The sequence below is a fragment of the Misgurnus anguillicaudatus genome, chromosome 25, assembly GCF_027580225.2.
Source record: "Misgurnus anguillicaudatus chromosome 25, ASM2758022v2, whole genome shotgun sequence".
Lineage (NCBI taxonomy): Eukaryota > Metazoa > Chordata > Actinopteri > Cypriniformes > Cobitidae > Misgurnus > Misgurnus anguillicaudatus.
In genome coordinates this window covers 33,812,209-33,836,096 of record NC_073361.2, presented here as the reverse complement: position 1 = coordinate 33,836,096, position 23,888 = coordinate 33,812,209, and the positions used below count along the sequence as shown (strand labels likewise).

Below are 23,888 nucleotides of genomic sequence, written 5' to 3'. Positions count from 1 at the left end.
ATGATGAATAATTATTATCTTGCATGTAATAATAAAATTAGCATGAATAAAACAAAAATTAACAAATTCAAAACATTTACTATATTAAGATTAAAAATGACAATATGCACAAAATAATAAAATCTGTTCTTTAAAAGGTCATACATTTTCTTTGGGGGGCTTTGAAGGGATGCACCGTACACAAGGGGGCCGCACGCCAATAAAGTTTAAGAACCACTGGCTTGACAGCTGATGTGTGTGTGACATTTTACTTTGACATTAAAATCCTCTTAAGAGTTAAGTTGGACATGAGTAAGTTAAGCAAAACAAATGTGTTTGTTTTAGATTTATTTTTAGAAAGATTTAACCAGTATTGCAGACACTGAAATGTCATTTTAATGTAATGCAATACAAATGTTTCTTTATTTTCCTATAAAGAATCAAGATCGTCTCATATTTTCCTTTGCAGGCAACCCTCTCCTTATATAAAACATACAGCAGTGACACCATAATAAAGTAAGAGACATAAAAAGATGATAGGACTTCCACAGCATTCCTTTGCATACATTTACATGTTGTTGTTTTACAGACTCTGTTATGCAGAACAACTTTACAACAGCAAAGAAAACAAAAGTGATTTGTGTTTATAAAAAGTGCTTTAGAAAGCTACTTTCAGCTAATTTTCCTCACGTCATATACTAGTAACACTACACTACTAGAGAGAAAGAAGGAAGTGGAAGTGTTGTTTTTATAGGGCGAGTAATAAACTCCTGTCAACATTTTACCTACACTTTATTACCAAGACTGTAAAATCATGAGAGATGTGTATAAACCTGCACAGGATTAACATGTCATTTAGCTGTGTTAACTAAAAATGATCTTGCAATACATCTTTGAGACACACACACCCAAATCAGCCCATGATATTTTTTAATCTTAACCATCCTCTTACTGTCATGGGTTTAAAATTTACCCCATTTTTACTTGACTATAAAATTATATTTTTAAAGTATTTAAACTTACTTTCTGTGTTTTGCACACATTTAGTTTCTAATTAAAGAATATAGTGTAGAGATAAATGTGTACATTGAGACCACGCTTTTGTCTTAAAACAACTTAATTTTCTGATCGTAATATTTATTGTCTGTCTTAATTGTTTTATTATTAGTATTATTATAGAATGAAAACATTGTTTTATCACAGACAATTGTAATAACAACCAGAAAGAAGATATCAAGATCAATGTAGGTTTGGATGAACTAAAATGTACAATTATAAGTTCGATAAATGAGTAAGAAAACTGCATAATTTAATATTTAAATAAATTATCATGGTGTACTTTTTTAAGTCTTAGAGATGGATATAATTTTGCAAGAAAGAGTGGAAAATACAGAAGGGGGTTTAGGCCATTTTTGTGGATAAAGAATTTGGCATATAAAAGAAAAGTAAACAGTTTGTTCAAGGAAAAACATTTGGGACATTCATAACAGAAAATAACATCTTTGAGTCATATTTACACAGCTGAAAAGATCCAAAACAAAAGTCAAAATGTAATATTAATGGGCAACGTTGTCCGTTTTATTTAAAAAAAAATATATATATATTTTTTTTGTGCAATGCGAAAGTAAGTTATATGAGTTATATGACGTATTTCCTGTGTGTGCTGGTTGACCTTTGATGTCATCACTGACAACTTTGATCGCCCAATCACGTTCACGTTTATAGAGACGACGAGAATCCCTCAACCAATGGTTGTACGAGTGACAGCTGCAAGTCCCGCCTTTCAGCGAGAGCTCAACCAATCCCGCCTGCTCGTTCTTGCACAATTAACGCAGTCTTTCGGTGGGGAGTGACGCAGAGTCGCGCTACTCAGTTTCTTCGTTATTTACACAAAATCGCTTCATTTGCACGACTGAATTTATCGCTTTTATTCTTCAAGCTCCTCGACGACGAACTGCAGAACCGGAACAAGTCAATGTGATTTCGCGCGCTCCGGGAGCAAAATCCTCTCACATGTCGATATTGATGCGGTAGGGGATAAATAAAGATGCCGCAGCCGAAATCGCGAAAGATCGCCGTCTTGGGATACAGATCCGTCGGTGAGTATCGTGATGTCCAGCACGCAACTGGAATAAATTGTTTAATCGGCGTGTAATTTTTTCCCCTCACGCGTGGGGCTCGTGCACGGTCGCGTGAGCTGAATGTCACCCCGAGCACGCGCTGCATCTCCTCAGTTCGTGCGCACATGTAAACACGATCTTTAACTGTTTATCAGCGCGAGTGTTTAATATAAACTCTAATGTCAGGAGATTTATCTTAGTACAGTGTACATTTAATCTCAGTCTTAGTTCTGTTTGTGTGTACGGTGGGCGAGCATTTTAGTCAGCGTGAACGTGCGCAGGCCTCAGTCCTCAATGTTTTACTGCTGTAGTCTTCTCATATTAAAGTGAGACACAATACACGCTTATATTCATTAAAAACACTTCTGTTTCAAATGAATGTACATTAATATACAGTAAGCTATTATTAAGTCATTTATATGGAATTGATTCAGATGCAGATTATAGCTCATAAACACGTGCGTGTTTCTGCAGTAACAACATAAACAAACCACTTTTGTGGAACAAACGTAACTTCCGGTAAATTCCGCAAAGAATCAATAACAAGAGAGTCCCTTTAGGGTAAATCATTTCTGATAACAAGCTAAATAAACAAGAAGTACATCACCTTAGTTTAAATCATAACTAAAGCGTATCAAAAACTACATTACTGTGTAAAATGTGAACTATACAATTTTAACTATGGATCAGTTCCCAAACCTCCCTTCACATAGTGCTGATTCATGATCGTTGTCTTTAGGAAAGTAAAACATTTGTTATTTTCACCGAGGTATTTGTCCCAGAGTTCAGTTTAACAACTAGCCAGACAAACAGAGACCTATAAGTTATTTTCGGTCCAGACCCCTAACCGCGACAACGCACATACGTTATATGAAACCGTCTATAAGACACAGCTATCTATATATGTTTTATATACACTATTCTGTTCATAGAACTACTTCAAGTTGAAGATATATTACGGGCAAAAGAATACAGTAAAAGATGATTTGTAATATTTCTCTGTTTGTGTTGAGCAGAATTAATCGCACATACAGGTTTGGCACGTCACAAGTGCACATGAATTAGTTTTTTGAGTAACGATTCTTTTAAATTCAGATTGTTTTGACTTTTACTGTTGATTGAGTAATAATGTAAATGATGTTCACGGTTATGTAAATAAGTGAAGTTTTATTCCAGATCGGCATGATTTCTGCATTGATCCATCTACACAAATACTGTGAGTCAGAATACACAAAGATAAAGTGATGTGTGCTCAGCCAACATCTGCTGGATACACACACCTGTTTAACTCATGTGCAGAAATCATTGTAGCCTCACAACCAATTTGGCCCGCTACTTTGTTATCTAATGACGACACCAAGGTAACGCTAAAATGTGCATTCAATTTTAAATGCACATTTAAGCGTTCCCTTGGTTACCAAACAGACCCGGCAAAATACCTTTTTTTTTAATTACCTGAGACCCAAATCCACTAATATTATAACCGATTCGTGGCTGAGACAGAGGCACACGTGAATCTGGTCTCGGGTTGTGACCCGAAGACCTCTAAATACACACATCGGTAAACTTCAGCTTTATCTCACATACACGCAGTAAAATCATAGTAAATGTAGTGGGAGCTCTATTCTTAACTATTGTTTATGAACAACTGAATGTTGTTTAGGTTGCATTTCATGTTGTGCAGATAACATACACCTGAACAAACCATTTAATGTTAAAACAAAGTTTGTGCTTCTGTCATAAATGTTGAGTTGTATGAATGATGATTTTTAACTCCATCATTCTCTTGTGTTTATATGAGTTCAGTTGAATCTTTATGACAGATGCCCTCAAATAATGATCTTTACTTTATATCTCTATTTGATGTTGTCGTGTTTAAATAGTTTGGTGTATGAGCGCAGATGTTCGGCATGTTCACTTTATTGGTCGTTTACTGAAGGTTATTTCCTCATCTGCTTGTTGTATTTGGGTTTTTGCTCTGGGAGATGGGAACTATATGTTATGTTTGTTCTCGATGGCTCTCCTGTTTCATCATCTATTTATAGAAATGATGAGGAAGGATGCTGGAAATTTGATCTACCTCCATTAAACTCAAGAGAAGCGAGTTGCTCCTCTGCATTGTTTTTTAAAAGGAAATGATCGTAATAAAATCAAGAGTCAAAAACTCGATAAGGATGAGAGATGTTTCTTCTGTAGACTTGTGTTCAAGTCATTTAAACAGAATTGAGCTGTTTTACTTTCTTTATACGCAATGTAACTTTAGGCGTGTAACAATACATGTATATGGGTCGATGGGTCAATTACATTTCGATTCCACACACAAAATATAAATATGAGGTTCATCCCCGAGTCCCCTCGTTCCTTGTTTGTCCATCATCCTCCATTCCATTCAACTGTCCGATTTCCATCCCTACTAGGGAGATGGATAAGAAAGATTGAATTAGATTCTGGCCAACACTTTCTGCTGTAAAATGTTACGTGATGGTGAAAAAGTGTTTGCGTGAATGAGAAATCCCAGATCGTCTTCACTCCTGAGTCAGTCTTTACTCTGAATGAGATTCACATCTACAAACACTCGGGATGCTGAGAGGAACTCACTGTTGTTATAGCAACAGACTGCAGAGCATCTCTCACGCTCTCTCTAGAATGAAATCTCTATTATCTAAACGTGTTCTTATCGTTTCTGACACATTAAAACTCATCTGATGGGTTAAAGTTTGATGTTTGTGTGTTACAGGTAAATCTTCTTTGACAATACAGTTTGTGGAGGGCCAGTTTGTCGACTCTTATGATCCCACTATTGAAAACAGTAAGTGAATTTTGATCCTCATCACTCTTATCAAATGTCAAGAAGAGGCATTTACTGTTTCATTCTTTTATTACACATTCATCATGTCACACATTTTCATTCTTACTCTTATTGTAGGCTTCACTGTAGTGGATATTAAACTAAAGTCTCTAAGTGAATTTAGTTAAAGATGAGCTGTCACCATATTTAAACCCAGATATTTAAAGAGAACTCTTGACTAGTGAAGTACATGAATGTCATGTTAGATGCAAGTCTGCACAAACATGATGATGATGATAGTTGTGTAACAGCACTGTTAGTAGTGTGATGTCTGTGTATTTCTCTTGTTGTTGTTGTTGTTGTGCAGTATATAAATAACAGTCAGTAGTGTGAGAGACAGACGTATGGGTAGTTAAAGTTACAGTCACAGAGCACAAACCAGTTTACAATTACTCATGTTTTTGTTCTGCGAGGTCACATGATCACGTGTCCATCAATGTTTATCAGCCACTGAGGGGTGGTTTTCCAGACAGGGATTATCTTAAACCAGGACTAGACCTTAGTTTACTTATGTTTGAACATGTCAAACTTGTCTTAATAAAAACATGACTTGTGGCAAATGAAAGGGCACTGATGTATTTTAAGATATGTCAGTACAAGTTGTTTTCAGTTTTGACCGCTCTTGTGTTTCTTTTAGTCTAGGACTAGTCTAATCCCTGTCTGGGAAACCAGCCCTTAGTGATGTAAGACTAAAAATATCTCTCTGAGATCATCATGTTAGTACTTGTGTTGGATTAACTGTAATGTCTGAAATGTTTTTGCTGTATTTTCATGTTTTTTTTATCTTTGGTAAGCACAATGAGTTAAAGTAATGAATGATGCGTGAGAGTAAAAATGAGTCGAGTCATTGAGATAATATTTGTGTTTGTGATGTTGGATTCAGGCTTTGGTCATGTCGTTGTGTAGATCGATGTCTTTATCTGCTTTTCCTTCAGTCAGTTTTACTCTGTCATGTGTTTCGATGACATTTATATTTCTCTGCTAATATTTCAAATGTATGTTTTGTGTAAATGTTTGTGTGTGTAATCTGATCGTTGTCTTCATGTGTTTGTTTATCTCCAGCGTTCACTAAGATGATAACAGTGAATGGTCAAGAGTATTCACTACAGCTGGTGGACACCGCCGGTCAGGTGAGAGAAAACAACATCAACTCAATACTTATAAGAAACATTTCTGTATGATTGAAGTCATGTGCTGTCAGTTTCTCATATTCACAGAATAAATAAACCACTGAATGATGCTATACATGCACAGCTTTATCAAGTTGAATAGAAATAAATGCTGTAAAAACATGAAATACTGCTGAACTAAATGTTCGCATACCGGTGATGTTAAAAACAAGGATTTTCTTTCTCCTGTAAAGGAAATGAGATGTTAAACAGAAGGTCGCAGATAGTTTCCACATAAAAACTGTAAACCTCATTCAAATGCTGATTATGTCTCTGTTTTCTGATCTTTATTGATGTTTTTTCCAGGATGAATACTCAATCTTTCCTCAGACTTACTCAATAGACATCAACGGTTACATTCTGGTGTATTCAGTCACATCAAATAAAAGGTACTCGCATTAAAAGAGTCGTGACCATATCTGTGACATCTTACTTTCATTATAAATCCAGCGATGATATTACAACACGCTTTATATTTACTCGTATCTGTTTTTCTCTTGCAGTTTTGAAGTAATTAAAGTTATCCATGAGAAGTTGTTGGATATGGTCGGGAAAGTACAGTAAGTTTTGATTTTTAGTGTTTACTAAGATTATCATCATTTACTCATCCTCAGGTTACTTTAAACTCATTTGACACAGAGGAGATGTTCAGTAGAAAGTTCATGAAGATATCTGCTCATTTCCAAAAACTGCAACATGTACACACACGGGTTTGACCAATTGTCAACATGCACGATTATCCATGTCAATCATTGATGTTTCTTATATAGTTTTTGGGTGTGTCCTGCTCTTTTTTAAATTATTTTTATTAATATGAATCTTATAATTAACATTTCTCCGAGTTAGGATTAAACATTTGAAAAGCATTGAAAGTTTTTGTCAGAGCCTGTGTTTTTTTATTTTTACACCAGACATATATATCAGTTATTGGTCTACTCGAATTGTAATAATCTTTATCAACATCGGCCCTGAAAAACACACATCGGACGACGTCTAATACACAACATTCAAGTCAATATAATCATTGTCATTGTTTTAAAGATGGATGGACTGTAGGTCTGTTCCTCATGCAATGTTTATTTGGGTTTAAACTGCATGAATGATTTTTACCATCAGTTGATGTGAATGTAGGGTTTTTTGTCTCTTTTCATAGAGTACCCATAATGCTGGTGGGCAATAAGAAAGATCTTCACATGGAACGGTAAGAGTGATTTATGTAAGGAATCATTGACAACGGGCCGTTGAATTATTTAAAAATAATGCACACCTGAGGTGGTAATGTGGCATGAGTGGAGTTATAGTGCGGGTGTGGATTATTTACAAATAATTTAAAGGACCAAAGTCAATTATTCCTCTATATTGTTCTGGTGGTTATTTTAGGACTTTTAACAGGTCACATGTGTGTATATCCAGAGAAATAATGCATACTCGTGTAGCGTTTCTCAGCCAATCAGAATGAAGTATTCAACAGGCCGTGGTATAATCATGAATATATGATCTTCTCTGACTCTTAAGGAGAATAATGAATAAACATTCAGAGTATTTTAGTTTTTTATTCTTATTGATGGAGTTTATTTGAGATTATTCTTTATTTAATCTATTTTCTATTATAAATGAAATGGCAGTAAATCTTTGTGGGTCATGTGATGTCATTTGTTCTGATGTCTATTTGAAGCATTGAGAATTAGTCTCTTATGTTTATCAAAACCTCCTAAACTCCCATTCCACTGGAAACCTTTGAACTCTTCAGACTGGGAACCAGAAAGCCACACATCTCTCAGGACTGTTTGTGTGTGATTAGTATTAGCTGGTATGCTGTGAGAAATACCCATAATGCACTGAAAACGAGTAGTAAACATGATTACATCAACATGAATGACAGTAAACCTTCATGACCAGACAAGTATTTAAAGAATGAAATGTCATGAAGATCTGAGCATCAACTCTTGTGTTCAGTAATCAATACCATAAAAACCAGCAGAATCCAGAATACACTTATACTTGAATAAACCACTAACATCACATTTATGACGGATTATTTCAGTTATTTGAGATTCTGTAAGTCACAGTTACTGTCAGGGAATGTAAAGGAAGTAAAAGTGTTTGTTGTTCACTGCTGTACAGGATGTGATGTCATCAGTGTAAATTCCCCCTCATTAAAGCAGGACAGGAAGTGCAGCCATCATGGACTCTAGTAGTGTGTGTGTGTGTGTGTGTGTGTGTGTGTGTGTGTGGCTTTTGTACACATGAATACCCTCATCTAGTGCCTTATTTAACTAGAAGTGAAAAATCGAATCGAGTAATATTTATGTTTTTATCCGATTAGTTGATTAACCGGAAAAAATAATCGCCCGATTAATTGATTATAAAAATAAGCTCTAGTCATATTCCAAGTATGGGTTATGATACATTGACAAATAGGTCACTTTCCATTAGTTGATGATTGAATCACAGATTAAGACGCTGTAGATAATATTTCAGAAGGTGTATTATTCATCCCATCATGAGTCTCTTCAGATTATATGTGGATCAGCTCTGAAGTTACAGGCAGTGAATTGTTGCACATCATGTGCTGTTATTATAAAATGGATTTGATTTCTCTCTCTCAGTGTGATCAGTTGTGAAGAGGGGAAAGCGTTGGCAGAATCCTGGAACGCATCCTTCATGGAGTCTTCAGCGAAAGAGAACCAGGTGATGAGACGTGACCTGTCTGATGTTATTTCTCTCTATTAGCTGTAAATATATTCATCTACTTGAGCTTGACTGACACTCAGAAATGTGATTATTACAATCTGTCATTCAAACACATCCTGTAGGATTCTGTTGTCAAGGAGTATTTTTTTGTTCTTAGAATTGTTCTTTTCTTAATCTGAAGGCTGCAACCTCTGGAGGTGCCATTTGTAGATTGCATACGTGATCAAGACTCATATTTCAGAATATTAAATAGTTGTAATATGTATATGACTTGTGAATGTAATGCTCAGTTAACTTAAATAAAGCAGGCTTGATGACATATGCAGCCTACTCTGTATATGTGATGCTTTTGGATTGAGAAACAGCTGTTCATATATAATAAGTATTCTTCTCATTGTGACGTTAAGATTGTATTTCTCACAGAGCAGCTCTTGTGTTATATTAAGCAGTCCTGATGAAGTTTCATGAAACGGATGAATTATTACCTATATGAAGTGTGTGTGTGTCAGTAATTGTGTTGACTTGAAGAGTGTTTGTTTGTTTGTTTTCAGACCGCCGTGGAGGTGTTTAAGAGGATAATCCTGGAGGCGGAGAAGATGGACGGTGGAGCTCCACAGGGTCGGACGTCTTGCTCCGTGATGTAGATAACCCTGACCTTTCTGACATGCCCCGCCCCGCTCCCACAGTTGCCCCGCCCACCAGAGAACAGCACAAACTTTTCTAGCGAGCATGTTTGTTTTTTTCTGGTGTTTCGGGTTAATCCAGCAGCTGTGCTTTTTGTTTTCTTTGGTCTGTTTTATGGTGAAGAAAAGGCTTAGCTTCGGAATTACAGGATTTGAACAGGGTTACAGACACTTAATATGAGATGTTTGCTAGAAAAGTCTGTTTACAGACCCCACCGCACCCCTTTTCCCCTCCGCCCGCAGCTGTACCACAGCACTGGACACTGGGAAATCCCTCTACTTGAAGTGGCTAGCTGCCTGTTTTTCTCCATAAAAGTTTGGCTTTTCCTTTTAAACTTTTTATACTTCATTTCACCTTCGTTTTAATTTTTTTAGTTTTTTTCCTTCAAGTTTTATTCATTTGGGAGAAACCCATTCTCTGACATTAACTCACATCTGCTTTCTGCCTCATCCCTGTTCTTCATCATCATCATCATCATCAGCCTTATGTCTTCATTTACCTCTTTTCTACCTCTCATCTTCCTCGCTGTCTCAAACCCTGACAAATTTGTATATGGTGTTTCTTAAACGGTAATTATAGCCAATAAAGTCGCAGCGTTCAGGAGTGAATGTTGTTGAACTTTTTTGATTGTAATCATTAAACGCAGCGTTTCTGTTTCACTACAACTTGAGTCTTTTGCCGTGATTTTTCAAAGTGTTTTATTTACTGTGTGTTTTTAAGCTAGTGCATTATAAATGTGTTTGTAGAATATAGTTACTATATTGGGTTAGGGTTATTGGGTAAACTTCAAGGACAAATTTAGATGATATAATTTAATTTTCTCTTGAAACAATAGAGTTTTTCTTTAAGCCAAATTCTTTAACTTAAGTTGGACTTTTTGACAGAATCATGAAACGCTTACGAATGCAATATGTTTTAAATCTATTGTTTTAAAGGAATCTATGATTGACACATGGTTTAAATGTGATCTCTGTGTGTATAGAGTCAGATGCTGTGAGTTAAAGACAAGACTTCAGTTTAATGGAGATAATAATGTGAAAAAAATGTTTTGAACAAGAACTTTGACACTTTCAATAGGAGAAAACATGGTAAACAAAACACACACATACACCTAATAAAGTAAAATAAACGAGTGATTCTATATACTCACATTCTGCCTTCAAAATATTTAGACTTAGTGCTTAAATATCTATCTCATAAAAGACTTGCTTTATATTAAAGAGAAATTCCAGCGTTATGGATCTTACATTTGCAGTAAAAACTTGAAATCTAATTTCCCAGAGAATGCATTTATTATCAACCATCTGTTTATGTTTTCCTAAACTTCAGAAAATCTCAGTCTATACTCATGACAAAAATAAGTTTTGAGGAAACGACATACCTTCTAGTAAATCTGTGAATTAATATACAAAGCCAGAAGCAATTACACCCAATAAAATAAATGAAGACGGGATGGCTCTTCAAATAACAAATAATTATTTTCTTTTTTTGCCAAAATCTTTTTATTAAGATTTTCTTCATGCATTTACAATCACATTCTTGTCAATACAATTTGTCCATTTGAACATAGTGATTGCATTACATGCATTAAAACCCATTAAAAGGCAATAATCAAGCAACTAACACAGTGAACAACGCTTCTCTCTTTTCCACAGGTTCTTAAGCATAGAAATTAAAAACATAGTGTAACATTTAGTTTCTTCTCAACTTATGCCTTCTTTCATTTTTATTTAAAGAAAAAAATTAAACTTAAGCTTTAGATTGTGGAACTATAGGTCACCCTGTCTCAAAACAAATCATTAATTTAATGAGAAAAAAATTTAATGGATGTGACAATTTTGAAATTGGAAAACTATGTACAAAATGCTTTAAAAACTTTAGCATGGATTTTTAAACCCCCAAAATTCACATCTAAGATCAGTATGGTTTTAAAAAAGAACTGGATTAAAACTTTACTTGTCACGATAAGTTTGGCATTTGCAAGTTTTATTAATACTGTGTGTTTAATGAGTTCCCTTTGATTCATAAATCTATAAGATGAATGTGACTTATAATTTGATTACTAGCATGACATTGAAAAGTTCATCAGGATTATCATCAACTAATAAATGTGAAATCTTGTTAGTTTCTTAGTAGCTTCATTCAAAATGTCTTCACTCAATGATCTTTAAATATGAGAAATAATAAAAACACCATCAGTATCTAGAGTCAAAATCCAGATGTCCATAACAGATCAACAGTAGACATTTCTTCAGTCTGCTCACAGTATATATGATGAAACTGATGAATTATTTTCCAAGTCTTTGTTTTAAAAGAATACAACCAGATAGAGATTGAATATTTTCTCTCTTCTGAACCTTTACAAACTGCCTTCACAAAGTGAAGCGAAGCAAAATCTTTTGTGTTTGTGTGTGATGACCTCGACATCAGCAGCACAGCGAGCGCTCCCAACAGAAAGTGTCGGATAAGCAGAAGTTTTAAACCCTTCATTGTTGATCTTTTGTCAGGTTGATCTCGCGATACCCCGTCACACACCACCGGCAGTATATATTGAGCTGTCCAAAATTTTCCCTGTTACACATTCTTACCTGTGGCTCGGTTGGACAGAATCCAGTGGGAAAATGTCTCAGTATTCTGGAAAGGTAAGAATCTGATTGGTCAAAGACAAAACCAACATGACCATCACAGTCACCAGTTCATATAAAACTAAACCTGACAGCTGGATCAGGACTAGATCAGTATTTATGTGATAAAGTTTTGTGTTTTTCCTTAAACTTCATTGATTGGGCCTAAAGTTCAGTGTCATGAAGGTTTTGTTTTTTGATTTCAGATCGTGTTTTACGAGGGCAGATGCTTCACCGGACGGAGACTGGAGGTTTTTGGAGATTGTGATAACTTCCAGGATCGTGGATTCATGAACAGAGTAAACTCCATCCGCGTGGAGAGCGGTGCCTGGATCTGCTACGATCATCCGGACTTTAAGGGTCAGCAGTTTATCCTGGAGCGAGGAGAATACCCAGAGTTCCAGCGCTGGAATTCTCATAATGATCACATGGGCTCCTGTAAACCCATCAGGATGGTAAGAAATAAACTGGGATGAAAGAAGTTAGAAGAGAAGTTGACATCTTTAGGGTAATAGACGTCTGTACATCAACGTGTGGCTTTGAGGACAAGTGAGTTAAAGAGGTGGTTTCCCAGACAGGGTTTAGATTAACCCAGGAGTAGGCCTTAGCTATGTTAGGACATATTAGTAGTTTTTACAAACATACCTTTACTGGTGTGCATCTTGAGACAAAACAATGGCACTGATATGTGATATATGTTAAGATACGTCAGTGCAAGATGTTTTAAATGAAGGCTTCTCAAACATCCGTTTTAGTCTGGGATTATGATAAGGCCTGTCTGGGAAACTGCACCAAAGAGTTAGTTTCCATGAAAGCAATTTGTTAGAAATTTTTACAACTCACCCATACAGCAAAAAGTACATTTTCTAATATAATTTTAAATATATTTCCAAATATACAAAAAATATATGTGCTGAAATATATTGTGAAATATGTTTACAAAAATGTATTTTTCATCAATATATTTTTGGCCATGTTTTGTATATTTTAAAATATATTTTAAAGCATTTATATTCACGTTGCATTTGAAGAAAAACTTTTTATGTTACAAACATAACAGATTAAAAAAAAATTCAATATATTTTCAACTGCAAAAATATATACTTATAATTTTATATTTTATACTGTATACATTTTATACAAACTTTTTAATTTTGGCTAGGAAACATATATAGTTTTACCACATGGGTTGTAAATTAAACAATGTATTTGTTGCCCCTGAAATAGATTCTGAAAAATTTGTTAATATATGAAGGGTAAAACTAAATATATTTTCATATTGAAAAATTATTATATTAAGCTTTACTTTCTACAAAATGCATTTACCATATATTTCAAACATATTTATGGCCAAAGAAATGTATTTTTTATATATGGGTCAGTCCAAGTGTCCACTCGTTCCCCAGACTTGTAAGTTACCACTATAGTAAAAACATTGATGAATAATATCAGGAGTATGCAACAACATATCTGAATAATAGGACATAACTAGTGTCCATAGTAGTTTTTATTCGGTTTGTTTTTTATGCATTTTCATAGAAATGTTTAAAATGCAGTACATTATGATCTCTTACATAAATAGTGTGCTTACTACTATTGCTAAAGTATGGATTTGTATTTAAATCAATCTGAACTTTAATTCTAAATTAGATTTAAGGTTAATCTGTATTATTTATATAGCCTATATAATCATGTTATAGTGCATTGTGGGATTGCTTCTTTATACGAGATGCTGTTGGACTTGGGTGTCTAAGATGGCAGCATCATTTTGTTGTTGTTTTCCTTTTTTGCCAAGTTGACTCTTGTGTGTGTTTGTGTATTGTGTGTGTAGCACGGTGAGCACTATAGGATGGAGGTGTTTGATGGCTGTAACTACAGCGGTCAGTGTATGCAGTTGTGTGATGATTGTCCGTTCCTCCAGAGTCGTGGATTCAACAACAACTGCGTCAACTCTGTCAGAGTCTTCGGTGATGGAGCGTAAGTTCACTTTACAGATTAATGAAATGAATATAGTTCTCGACACGTCAACTGAAGGTAATATTTGGTCTCTGTGATGCTGTACAGTCATTTCTACAGTAGCATCCAGCATCTCAACTATACTTTATGACATTTGTCAGGTGGTTATAAAATAATCTAGTAAAATAATATAACACACCAGTGACTGCACATCATTACTTGACAACCATGCAGACCTGCAGTTACGATCTTCAATATATCACCTGAGTTTAGTTAAGATTTTCCTCTCAGTTTAATAAAAGCAGTTAGGATTAGGGTTAAGTGTTTATAAAGTACATTTGTGCATGTTTATTAAGCTCATCTAAGCAGCTTTATATGAGCTTGAATCATTTGTTTACTCATTCGTTGTCATGAATAAATGAAATGAGCCACATAATGTGCAGAATTATACAATCGGATTATAAGTCTGTGTTGTATGAAACTAAAGTGTGTTTGTATTTTACAGTTGGGTGATGTATGAAGAGCCGAACTTCAGGGGTCGCATGTACATCGTGGAGAGAGGAAACTACTGTAACCACAACGAGTGGCAGGCACAAACCCCAAACATTCAGTCCATCCGCAGGGTCATCAACTACTTCTAACCCTCCAAAAACCCCTCCTGATCTCATGTAAAATAAACACAACAATCTCAACCTGAACTATTTTATCACATAACAGCGTCCGTGTCTATCAATCAATCACTGTCCATCCAAACAGATTTAGATTTGACATTCTCATAACTAGTACAGTCTCATGTCAATGTGTTTGTTTTATATATCAGGTGACTTTTTGTTTCAGGATATGTATTACAAATCAACAAAGTATTGCTATAATAGTACCTTGGGGGTGGTTTCCCACACAGAGATTAGCTTAAACCAGGACTAGGCCTTAGTTTAATTCAGAAATATAAATAGTTTTAACAAACAGGCCTTACTTAAACCATGACTTGTGTGCATTTTGAGGCAAAAGAAAGGGCACTGATGTATTTTAAGATATGTCAGTACAAGAGGTTTTGAGTTTGGACAGCTCTTACATTTATTTTAATCTAGGACTAGTCTAATCCCTGTCTGGGAAACTACCCCTTGGACTACTATAAATACTATAGTACATGAATATTGAAATCTGGCATCTGATATCACTGCGTAATTTGACTAGAATTTTTATATATTGTAAAGAGCATTATGGGTACTATTACAACACACAGATCAACATAAACAACATTTACAATCCTAAATGTGAACAAAGAGATCATATTCATGTAAATAATGACTGCAGATTAACATCCAAAAAAACTTTTATTGCATGTTGAACAAATTCCCTTTGGGTTTGATTTTTGAACCTGAACATAAAGAGAATCGAGTAAAACTCAATATTGCTTTCAAATGAACTTTCAATGCATGAAACTTTATATGAGATAACAAAACCAAAAAACACATTCAATGTCTGAACTCTGTTCTTTAAAAGACATGAATGATAAATGCTAAAAATAATCCAAACATAATAGTTCAAAATCAGAACGGTTTTAAATACAGTAAGTGCTTTTTGACGATTTAAATGTGAGCTAAAGAAATGTTTCATTTTTCCATTCAATGTTATTTCAGAGAAATATTACATAACAGACAAGGATAACCGTGTTAAACATATGTGCAGAAAACAGCGAGGTTTCTTCTGTCTGGTCATTTGTTAATGTAAGATCTGAGTCGTGCCATGAGTTCCTCTTCCTCCTCCAGCGTGACGTCCAGATAATCTTCTTCATGTCTGGGAATGTCCTTTAAAACCTCGTTCACTAACTCCTCATCCATGGGACTGGACATAACCGATGCTGGAAATAAACACAAATCAATCATCTTTAAATAACAGACATGCAGCGGCTGCTCAATTATGAGAAAAATCATAATCCTGATCATTTAACACAATTACTCAATGATGTTAAAAACATGCATTTATTTAACCTTTTTACCAAGTATATATATATATGTGTGCATGCGTTTTATATTTATATATTTTTTAAAAAATTTTGTGACTGGAGGGATTTATACAAATTCAGGAGGGACTTAAAAGACAAAATAGGATCTCTGTGTTTTTAAAGGGAGGTACTTGTGCTTTACTCAATTCAATACATTTGTATAATGTCGTTGCATCATGCATTTCTATAAACATGTCAAAGCTGCGGCGCCTTCAGAAGTGCTTTACAAACACAGCAGCACGCAATATATTTATACGCATATATATCATATTTTAAACGCGAGGGATAGTAATGCCTCAGCTTGCATAACATGCATGAAACTTTACAAATATAAACTGGATTAATACTTTGCATTCTTTTATATATAATATTTTTACAATATAAGACGAAACAATAGAAACGAATGATGCACAATAATTGTTTTACCTCAATTATCTTGTTTTTGTAATTGTTTGAGTCAAAAATGATTAATTGCACAACAGGCCTAATGCATTGCAGAGTGTGATGTGATTGGTCAGATAAGAGTTAAATCAGTATTGGAGAGTGCAACAGGATTACAGCTACACAAAGATTTAAAGCCTTTAAAACAAACAAACAAACAAACATAACATGCAGCTTTATGTTCGGTGAGAGTTTTCGTTTTTTAGTGTGTGATGTGTTCAGATGCTCACGCGGGTCAGATGAAGTGCTGGGCTCTTCTGATAAAGATGAAGGTGAAGATTGTGACACGCTGTCATCACCCATCAGCCTCACAGATGAATCGGATAATCCCGGCTAAAAGCCCAACAACACAAGCGTCATAATGATGATGTCATAAACACAAGAGCTGTTAATGTGATGTCATTGAGTCTCACCAGATCCAAAGTGTCTGACATCTGAGCCTCAGCCCGATCTAAAAGAATCTGAAGAGCACAAGATCAACATCATTCTCGTTGTCTTTACATATAAAGCTTTTTTAAGATTGTGTGTTTTTGTGAGTTACCCCGTAGGCTTTGTCTACGTCTCCTTTAGCTTGATGCAGCGCTTTAGCAGCGTCTCTCTTACTGTAACCCAACTCCACCAATGTGTTTATGTCCTGTAGACGTCGTCTCCTCTTCTCACGCTCTCTCTCCTTCATCTCATCTCTCTCCTGATGGACAGACAGAAACATCAGCACGCGTTTATCTGGGATATGTTGTGTAACTCTGTCTATTTTACAGGACCTTGTTTCTCTGCATCAGGTGCAGCGCTGCGTCATTCATGTTTCCTCGACACGCTCTTAAACCCAAACGGGATTCCTGTTCGGAGAAACCCAAACTCATCAGCTGGTTCAGTTTGTCCGGATCTAAACACAGCTGACCGTACAACTCCTGAGCCTGTGAGAAATCAAACACCACACCTTAACAAACAAATACTCATTCTTCTTCTTCTGTTACGCTAAAATACCAATGTGATTCATTTTAATCCTCCAGCAATAGACTTTGAGCAGTATCTCTTACTGCATAAGAACAAAATGTCGTGTGATCAAATTGTGCAAAATTATCATTCATTCCCATTGTTTTTGATGACTTCCTGTACTAGGCCTTAATGAGGACATTTACAAACATACCTAACAAAAAACAACACAGGTGTGCATCTTGAGACACAACAACAGAAGTGATTTAGTATATTGAGTTATGAAGGAAGGCTGCTTAAAGATGGATTTCAGTCTGGGATTATGATAATCCCTAACCCCATAATATTCAAAGCTTCTAGGCATTTCTTTGACAGTATTGTGATGATATCTGTGTTTGTGTTTTTACTTTATTGAGCAGATCAGATGCTCGCTTCTCATCACCGCTGTGGTAAGCCAGAGAACTCTGAAGAAGATCCAACCTTAAAAACAGCACATCCTCTCCTCCGGTGTGACCCTGACAGACACATTTATATCAGTTTTAATAGAAACACATCTACTGTACATCTGTAATGTGCTGCTGATGGTGTTTATACTTTGATCTGCTGCAGTCGGCTCTGCTGATCTCCATAACATCTCAGAAAACATCTCTCAGCGTTCTGAACTCTCTGTTTGGCATCGTCTAGATGTGAGAGAGCACTCAGTGCCTGATAACACCACACGATATCCAACTGAAGAACCGCAAAATTATCCACCGCATTCAGGATTGTAGAGTCACACTGTCTGTATCGCACAAACACGGATAGAGATCGTCACATCATATCAAACAGATATTACAATACTGTCAAAAAAATAAACACAAAGAAAGAAAGAAAATGATGATTGTGTGTAATGATGTCGTACTTAAACTGTTCGTCAGCCATCAGTAGATAAAAGAGAGCAGAGCTGTGCTTTCTATTCTTCATCAACGCTCGACCTTTCTCATGAAAACCCATCGCCATTATCAAAGCCTGATACACAAACACATCAGATCAATACAAAAAAATCTATTACACAAATACATCAGATCAAAGAAATCTGTAAACTAAGATCAATTTCTGAGATTAATCATAGATCTAATGAATAAATAAATGTTTGAGAAGTTCAGTTAGTCTATTTAAAGATACAATATGTAAGGAATAATTAATAACGGGACATTAAATTATAAAAGGAATAATTGAGAGGCCGTTGAATTATGCAAAAATAATGCACACCCAAGGTGGTAATGCGGAATGGTGTGGAGTTACCCAGCGGGTGTGCATTATATTCTAATAATTCAAAGGACCGGAGTCAATTATTCCTCTTATACCACGATTACCACAAACATTAATCTGGTGCCTATTTTAAGACATTTAACATGTCAAGTGTGTGTTTATTAAAAAATAATCAACACCCATGGAACATTTCTCAACCAATCAGAATAAAGCATTCAACAGACTTGTGGTATAACTTAAAATAATCACCAGAGTAATGTTTGTGGTAACTGTGGTATAAGAGGAATAATTGACTCCAGTCCTTTGAATTATTAGAAAATAATGCCAAAAAGGTTGTGCCACATTCCCACCTTGGGTGTGCATTATTTTCTTATAATTTAATGTCCCGTTATTAATTATTCCTTACTTATACCACGGGTCTGTTGAATGCTTTATTCTGATTGGTTGAGAAATGCCCCATGGATGTTGATTATTTTTTAATAAACACACACTTGACCTGTTAAATGTCTTAAAATAGGCACCAGATTAATGTCTGTGGCAACTGTGTGGTACAAAAGGAACAATTGACTTCGTCCCCTGAACTACTGAAAACAATGCACACTCGCTGGGTCCTCCGCACCATTCCTCATTACCATCTTGGGTGTGCATCACTTTTGCATAATTCAACGGCCCCTCATTAATTATTCCCTATATATTCCATCAAGTCATTGAGAATATGAGGATTAAAATGAATGAATGCATGAATGACCTTCCTCTCAATATCAGGAATCTGGAGTGGATTTCCTTTCTGATCGGCGATCTCCAGAAACGGAGTGGTGGCCGGATCCTCTGAACCATCTGAACATTATAGACGGATGAAGAAGCTTCATGAAACACAAACTAATGTAAGAGCACAGCTTATAAAGATGCTCAAACTAAATCATATCACAGTTTCAGCAGTGCTTTAGCAGACTGTAAATGACTGTGAATGTGTCTTTACCAGTGTTGGGTAAGATACTCAATAAAGTAATTAATTACTGGTTACTAATTTTTAAATATCTAATTAGATTACTGTACAAAATGACTCTCTCCAAAAAGTATTTAATTACTTATTACTTTCTAAATCCTGTTTAGTAAATGATACAAAGATCGTCTTGAAACAACTTGTATAAACCATAAAAGTACACCAATTATTCTGGTCACAATATTTTCAGTCCAATTTAACTACTTAAATTAACTACTTTTGCCTCAATATACTTCTATTTACAGCTTATTAAAACTTAGTAAAGTAGCTGTTAAGTATTGGTAGGATTAAGTAATCCCTTACTTTACTTTTTTAATGGATTTCCTATATAACTAGTTAGTTCCACCCAACACTGATCTGTATATTTAATGTTAAAGTTTGACCTCTTTCTGACAGAATCTGGAATCCTCTTCGAGTTCTCTGCACTCCTTCATCTTCAGAGCGATTCTCCTTCTCTTCCTCACGCATGACGTTCCTTTCGTTCTCAGATGACACAGATATCACCATGATCTTACTGTTGTTCTTCACATTCTGCTCATCAAGTCTTTTCTCTTCAGAAACACACAGCAGGTAACAAATACATTACTGAGTATAGATGACTGCATAAATCACATCTCATAAATAATCATGTGATAAGTCAATATCAAACTCTAGTCATACTGTACCTGGGGACAATATTTTCCCCTTCAGAATGAGATTGAAGTGCTGTAATCCATAATCTTTACTGATCCTTCATTACAAACACACATCGCGTAAGATCATCTGAACATCAGATTTCATTCAGGTTTCATGTGAACAACATTTACACTCACTGTTTCTTCAGCTCTTGAGCCGTGATGTCCAGTTTGGTTTTTAAATGAGCTTTCTTCTTCTTTACAGATACACAGATGAGGATCAGAAGAGAATCACAGGTAAACATAAAAGTGATAATATTGTGCCACAGAACCACATTATTATCTATAATAATGACACTTCTAAACTCTTTGACCTTTTCAAGATTGATGTATTTCTACAAAAAAAAACTTTAGGATGAGACCTGACTATATTCTTGAGAGAATCTACATTAACTGACTGCCAAGGGCTTAAAGGTGCCACAGAATGTAAAACTGGCTATCTAGGCATATGTTTAAGTCTGGCGAATGTCTAGGTTACACACACACACAAAGCTACTGAAGGAGCTGCTCTGAGAAACAGCCAATCAGAGTAGAGCTCAACTTTAATATTCATGACCCTTTTAATTGAGGTAATAATAGACCATTTCATTCTAAAGACAAATCCTAGGGTAGTATATGGACATGTAAAACTGACTCTGGATCATTTTTACACTTAATAAAGACACATACCTTCTATGTAGATATCAGAGAACAATTCAACAGATTATTAACATGCATTCTTTGGCACCTTTAAGAAATAAAAGAGACTAAAGACAAAACTAATAAAGTTGTATAAGAGATAAGTAATTACATTTTAGTGAGAGACTTTACAATAACTCTATATTGAACAGTTAATGGGCACCATAAACCCTGAATCTGCTGTGATGTTTACCTTGTTTTGTTCAGATATCTGAGCTTCTTTAGGGAGTAGAAGCTCAAGCGTGGCCACAGACGTCTCTTTGTATTCTTTATTCCCTTCACCCTTCATCACAGCATCAGACTGAATCATCTCCAGAGCTGATCGTACAACATCCACCCCAAATCCTGTGACTGGAGCATATCTGTCTGACAGTTCCTAAACACATCATCAGATAAATACAATAATGAATGAATACTCATACTGGTGAGATGTGTCCACACCAGTAACACCAGTAAGTGACCTGTATGTGCTGATGGTCAGTGGTGTAGGGCTCGAGCCACAGACGGATGTTATCATCTCTGAGCTGAGAGATCAAGCGAGCCTGAATGTGTTCGTCCATCCTTTAAAACACTGAAAGAATGAAAGAACAGATATTACAGCAGTGAAAGTGAAAGCAGAGATTGTTAATGGAAACCCCCTAAACAGAGAGAATATATTCAGTATAAAACTGGACATGTAAGTTAAGAGCTCTGAGCTGATGGTTGTCTGTAAAAGAAACTCACTTTATCGATCTTTTTATTTAGATGTCATTGCTGTAAAAGTCTTGTGTTGGCAGTAAACAAACCTTATCCGTATGCGCACCACGTGATGTTGTTATCGTTTTCTTCTTCTTCCGGTCACGTGTGTGATGTGACGTGACGTGACGTGACGTGTGACGCGCTCTGTTGAACTGGCGCTAGAGCTCTTTTATATTGAGCTGAATCGTGTAAATAAAATTAAACTTAATTTATATATGATTAGATGATATCAAAAGTAACGCTTTTTTATTAGTTCAATACAATTTGTGCATGACTTCTTTGATGTTATTGCATTTTAAAGCATTTAGCTAAAGCTTAAAGCCCATACAACAACATACATTAATTTCTTTGGCCAAAGTATGTTTTAAATATATGCAAAATACATTTTGTAGAAATGTTTGAATATGAAAATATATTTAGTTCATATATTGACATATATTTCAAAATGTATTTCAGGGCAACATTTCTAATTTTACAACCCATATTGCAAGAATATATATTTTTCTCAAAAAAGTTTTTATAAAATGTATATATACAATTATACAACAGTTCTTTCTGGTTCTCGAATCCGATTGGCTAAGAGCTATACGATATTGTACTGATAACGGCACTGTAGCCGCTTCACCTTTCGTATTATTCCGCCACCTAGTGAATGGAGGTCCTAAGCAGGCTCATCTCTGAATGGAAAAACACAGACGCCCTGTTTTGAATCACTCTCCGTGTGTGTGTGTCTCATTAGTTTACTAGCTCATAAATCAGTCTGAATCCCCAATCAGAAGTATTATTCCGTCAAAGATCAGAGCTCTTGGATGTTACGTTACAGTTAATGGGAGAAATGTCTTGTCACATCGTGTGGATTATTAACCCTTGGAAAGAGGAATATAAACACTTGTTTTTTTCTGGAGCTATATCTTTTATCAGAACGCGAAAACACCGTGGAACTGCAGGTAAGCCCCGCAGCTTTTAAATGTAGACATTGATCATTTACTTTATCGTGACGTGACTATTAAAACATGTTATGAGATATCGCCACTGGTATATTTATAAGCAGCATGCAAAAAACATCTCTCTGACACTTATAAAAAAACAGTTTTGTATAGTACTGACAAGAACAAAGTTTAATAATAATAATCGAGTGCTCGTATCGCGTTAAGAATAAATGAGAAAGCAATAGTAACGTTACACAAGTATAGTTTTATTAACTTTTACCTCGCGCCAAAACAATAACAACACAAAAGACACTAAATATGAATAAAAAAACAAGTACAAGTTTGATCATGACACCAAGAACTGCTGATTTGATCTCATTTTGACGATCATAAACAAACAAGGCCAACATGAGAGCCAGGGTATCTCTTTCAGAAATGTAGCCCAGAGAGGGCGGTGGTCAGCGGGGCGAGTGAACACTGTGCTTTGGTTCTCATTTGTACCGAATCTCACTAAGCAAACGTTCAAACAGGCGCTATCTTTACTAATCGACTGCAGATTTAAATATAATACAGATACATTCTCGACTGAACTAATCTTAAAACTACACTTTGTGACCAAGAAACGGTAATATAAAGAAACGGCTTTTCCGTCCATTGAGTTGTTATGAGCTTCAAAGCAGCCGAAAGTTTTACCTGTCATTCTGGCCGCCCTCAAATCCGTGGCGGAAGAAGTAGTTCTCAAACAAAGAGGCTTTTAAAATAACTCTGTTGTTGTTTTCTAGTTTTCGTTTTTCAAACGTGTGCCGTCGAACTGTTGTATAAAAGCAATATCGCTCTCGGAGTCGTGTGATATAGCTCTATATCATCACGGCTGTGATTGCCTCTGGCCTAATCACAGCCGTGATGATATAGAGCTATATCACACTCCTACTCGAGCGATATTGCTTAAATATAAAATTCTAAATTTATTTTGCAGTTGAAAATATTTCATTTGAATCTTTTACGGGTTTGTAACATATTTTTCTTCCAATGCAATTTTAATATGCATTATATTTTTCAAAATATACAAAAAATATATTTTTGAACGTATATTTTTGGCCATTTTTGTATATCTTGAATATATTTAAAATATTTTTTTTGCCATATGGGACAGTTGACTAAA

The 23,888-nt window shown here is 35.4% G+C and overlaps 3 protein-coding genes across 4 annotated transcripts; 2 read left to right on the top strand and 1 right to left on the bottom strand.

Annotated features, from left to right (window-relative positions):
* The first annotated feature begins 1,794 nt into the window (after window positions 1-1,794).
* Window positions 1,795-10,097, top strand: rheb (Ras homolog, mTORC1 binding). The gene is made up of 8 exons (XM_055182755.2): window positions 1,795-2,078; window positions 4,837-4,908; window positions 6,010-6,077; window positions 6,423-6,505; window positions 6,620-6,676; window positions 7,270-7,317; window positions 8,726-8,807; window positions 9,362-10,097. Exons 1-8 carry the CDS (start codon window positions 2,027-2,029, stop codon window positions 9,452-9,454), a joined length of 555 nt encoding a protein of 184 aa, XP_055038730.1. The 5' UTR covers window positions 1,795-2,026; the 3' UTR covers window positions 9,455-10,097.
* Window positions 10,098-12,004: 1,907 nt separating this feature from the next.
* On the top strand, window positions 12,005-15,635 carry crygn2 (crystallin, gamma N2). Its single transcript, XM_055182756.2, has 4 exons — window positions 12,005-12,136; window positions 12,325-12,573; window positions 13,950-14,095; window positions 14,580-15,635. Exons 1-4 carry the CDS (start codon window positions 12,116-12,118, stop codon window positions 14,713-14,715), a joined length of 552 nt encoding a protein of 183 aa, XP_055038731.2. The 5' UTR covers window positions 12,005-12,115; the 3' UTR covers window positions 14,716-15,635.
* Window positions 15,390-21,976, bottom strand: nub1 (negative regulator of ubiquitin-like proteins 1). Of its 2 annotated transcripts, none has more exons than XM_055182753.2 (15): window positions 21,845-21,976; window positions 21,521-21,630; window positions 21,253-21,435; window positions 20,520-20,578; window positions 20,373-20,437; window positions 20,091-20,258; window positions 19,453-19,541; window positions 18,355-18,461; window positions 18,048-18,234; window positions 17,861-17,968; window positions 17,282-17,434; window positions 17,062-17,208; window positions 16,934-16,981; window positions 16,751-16,853; window positions 15,390-15,935 (listed from the first exon to the last, which is right to left on the bottom strand). In XM_055182753.2, the coding sequence occupies exons 2-15, from the start codon at window positions 21,617-21,619 to the stop codon at window positions 15,790-15,792; spliced, it is 1,662 nt and encodes a 553-aa protein (XP_055038728.2). In that variant the 5' UTR covers window positions 21,620-21,630; window positions 21,845-21,976; the 3' UTR covers window positions 15,390-15,789. The 2 variants fall into 2 exon arrangements, with proteins under 2 accessions (XP_055038728.2, XP_055038729.2); XM_055182754.2 differs by having other exon boundaries at window positions 21,783-21,917.
* Between the last annotated feature and the right edge of the window lie 1,912 nt (window positions 21,977-23,888).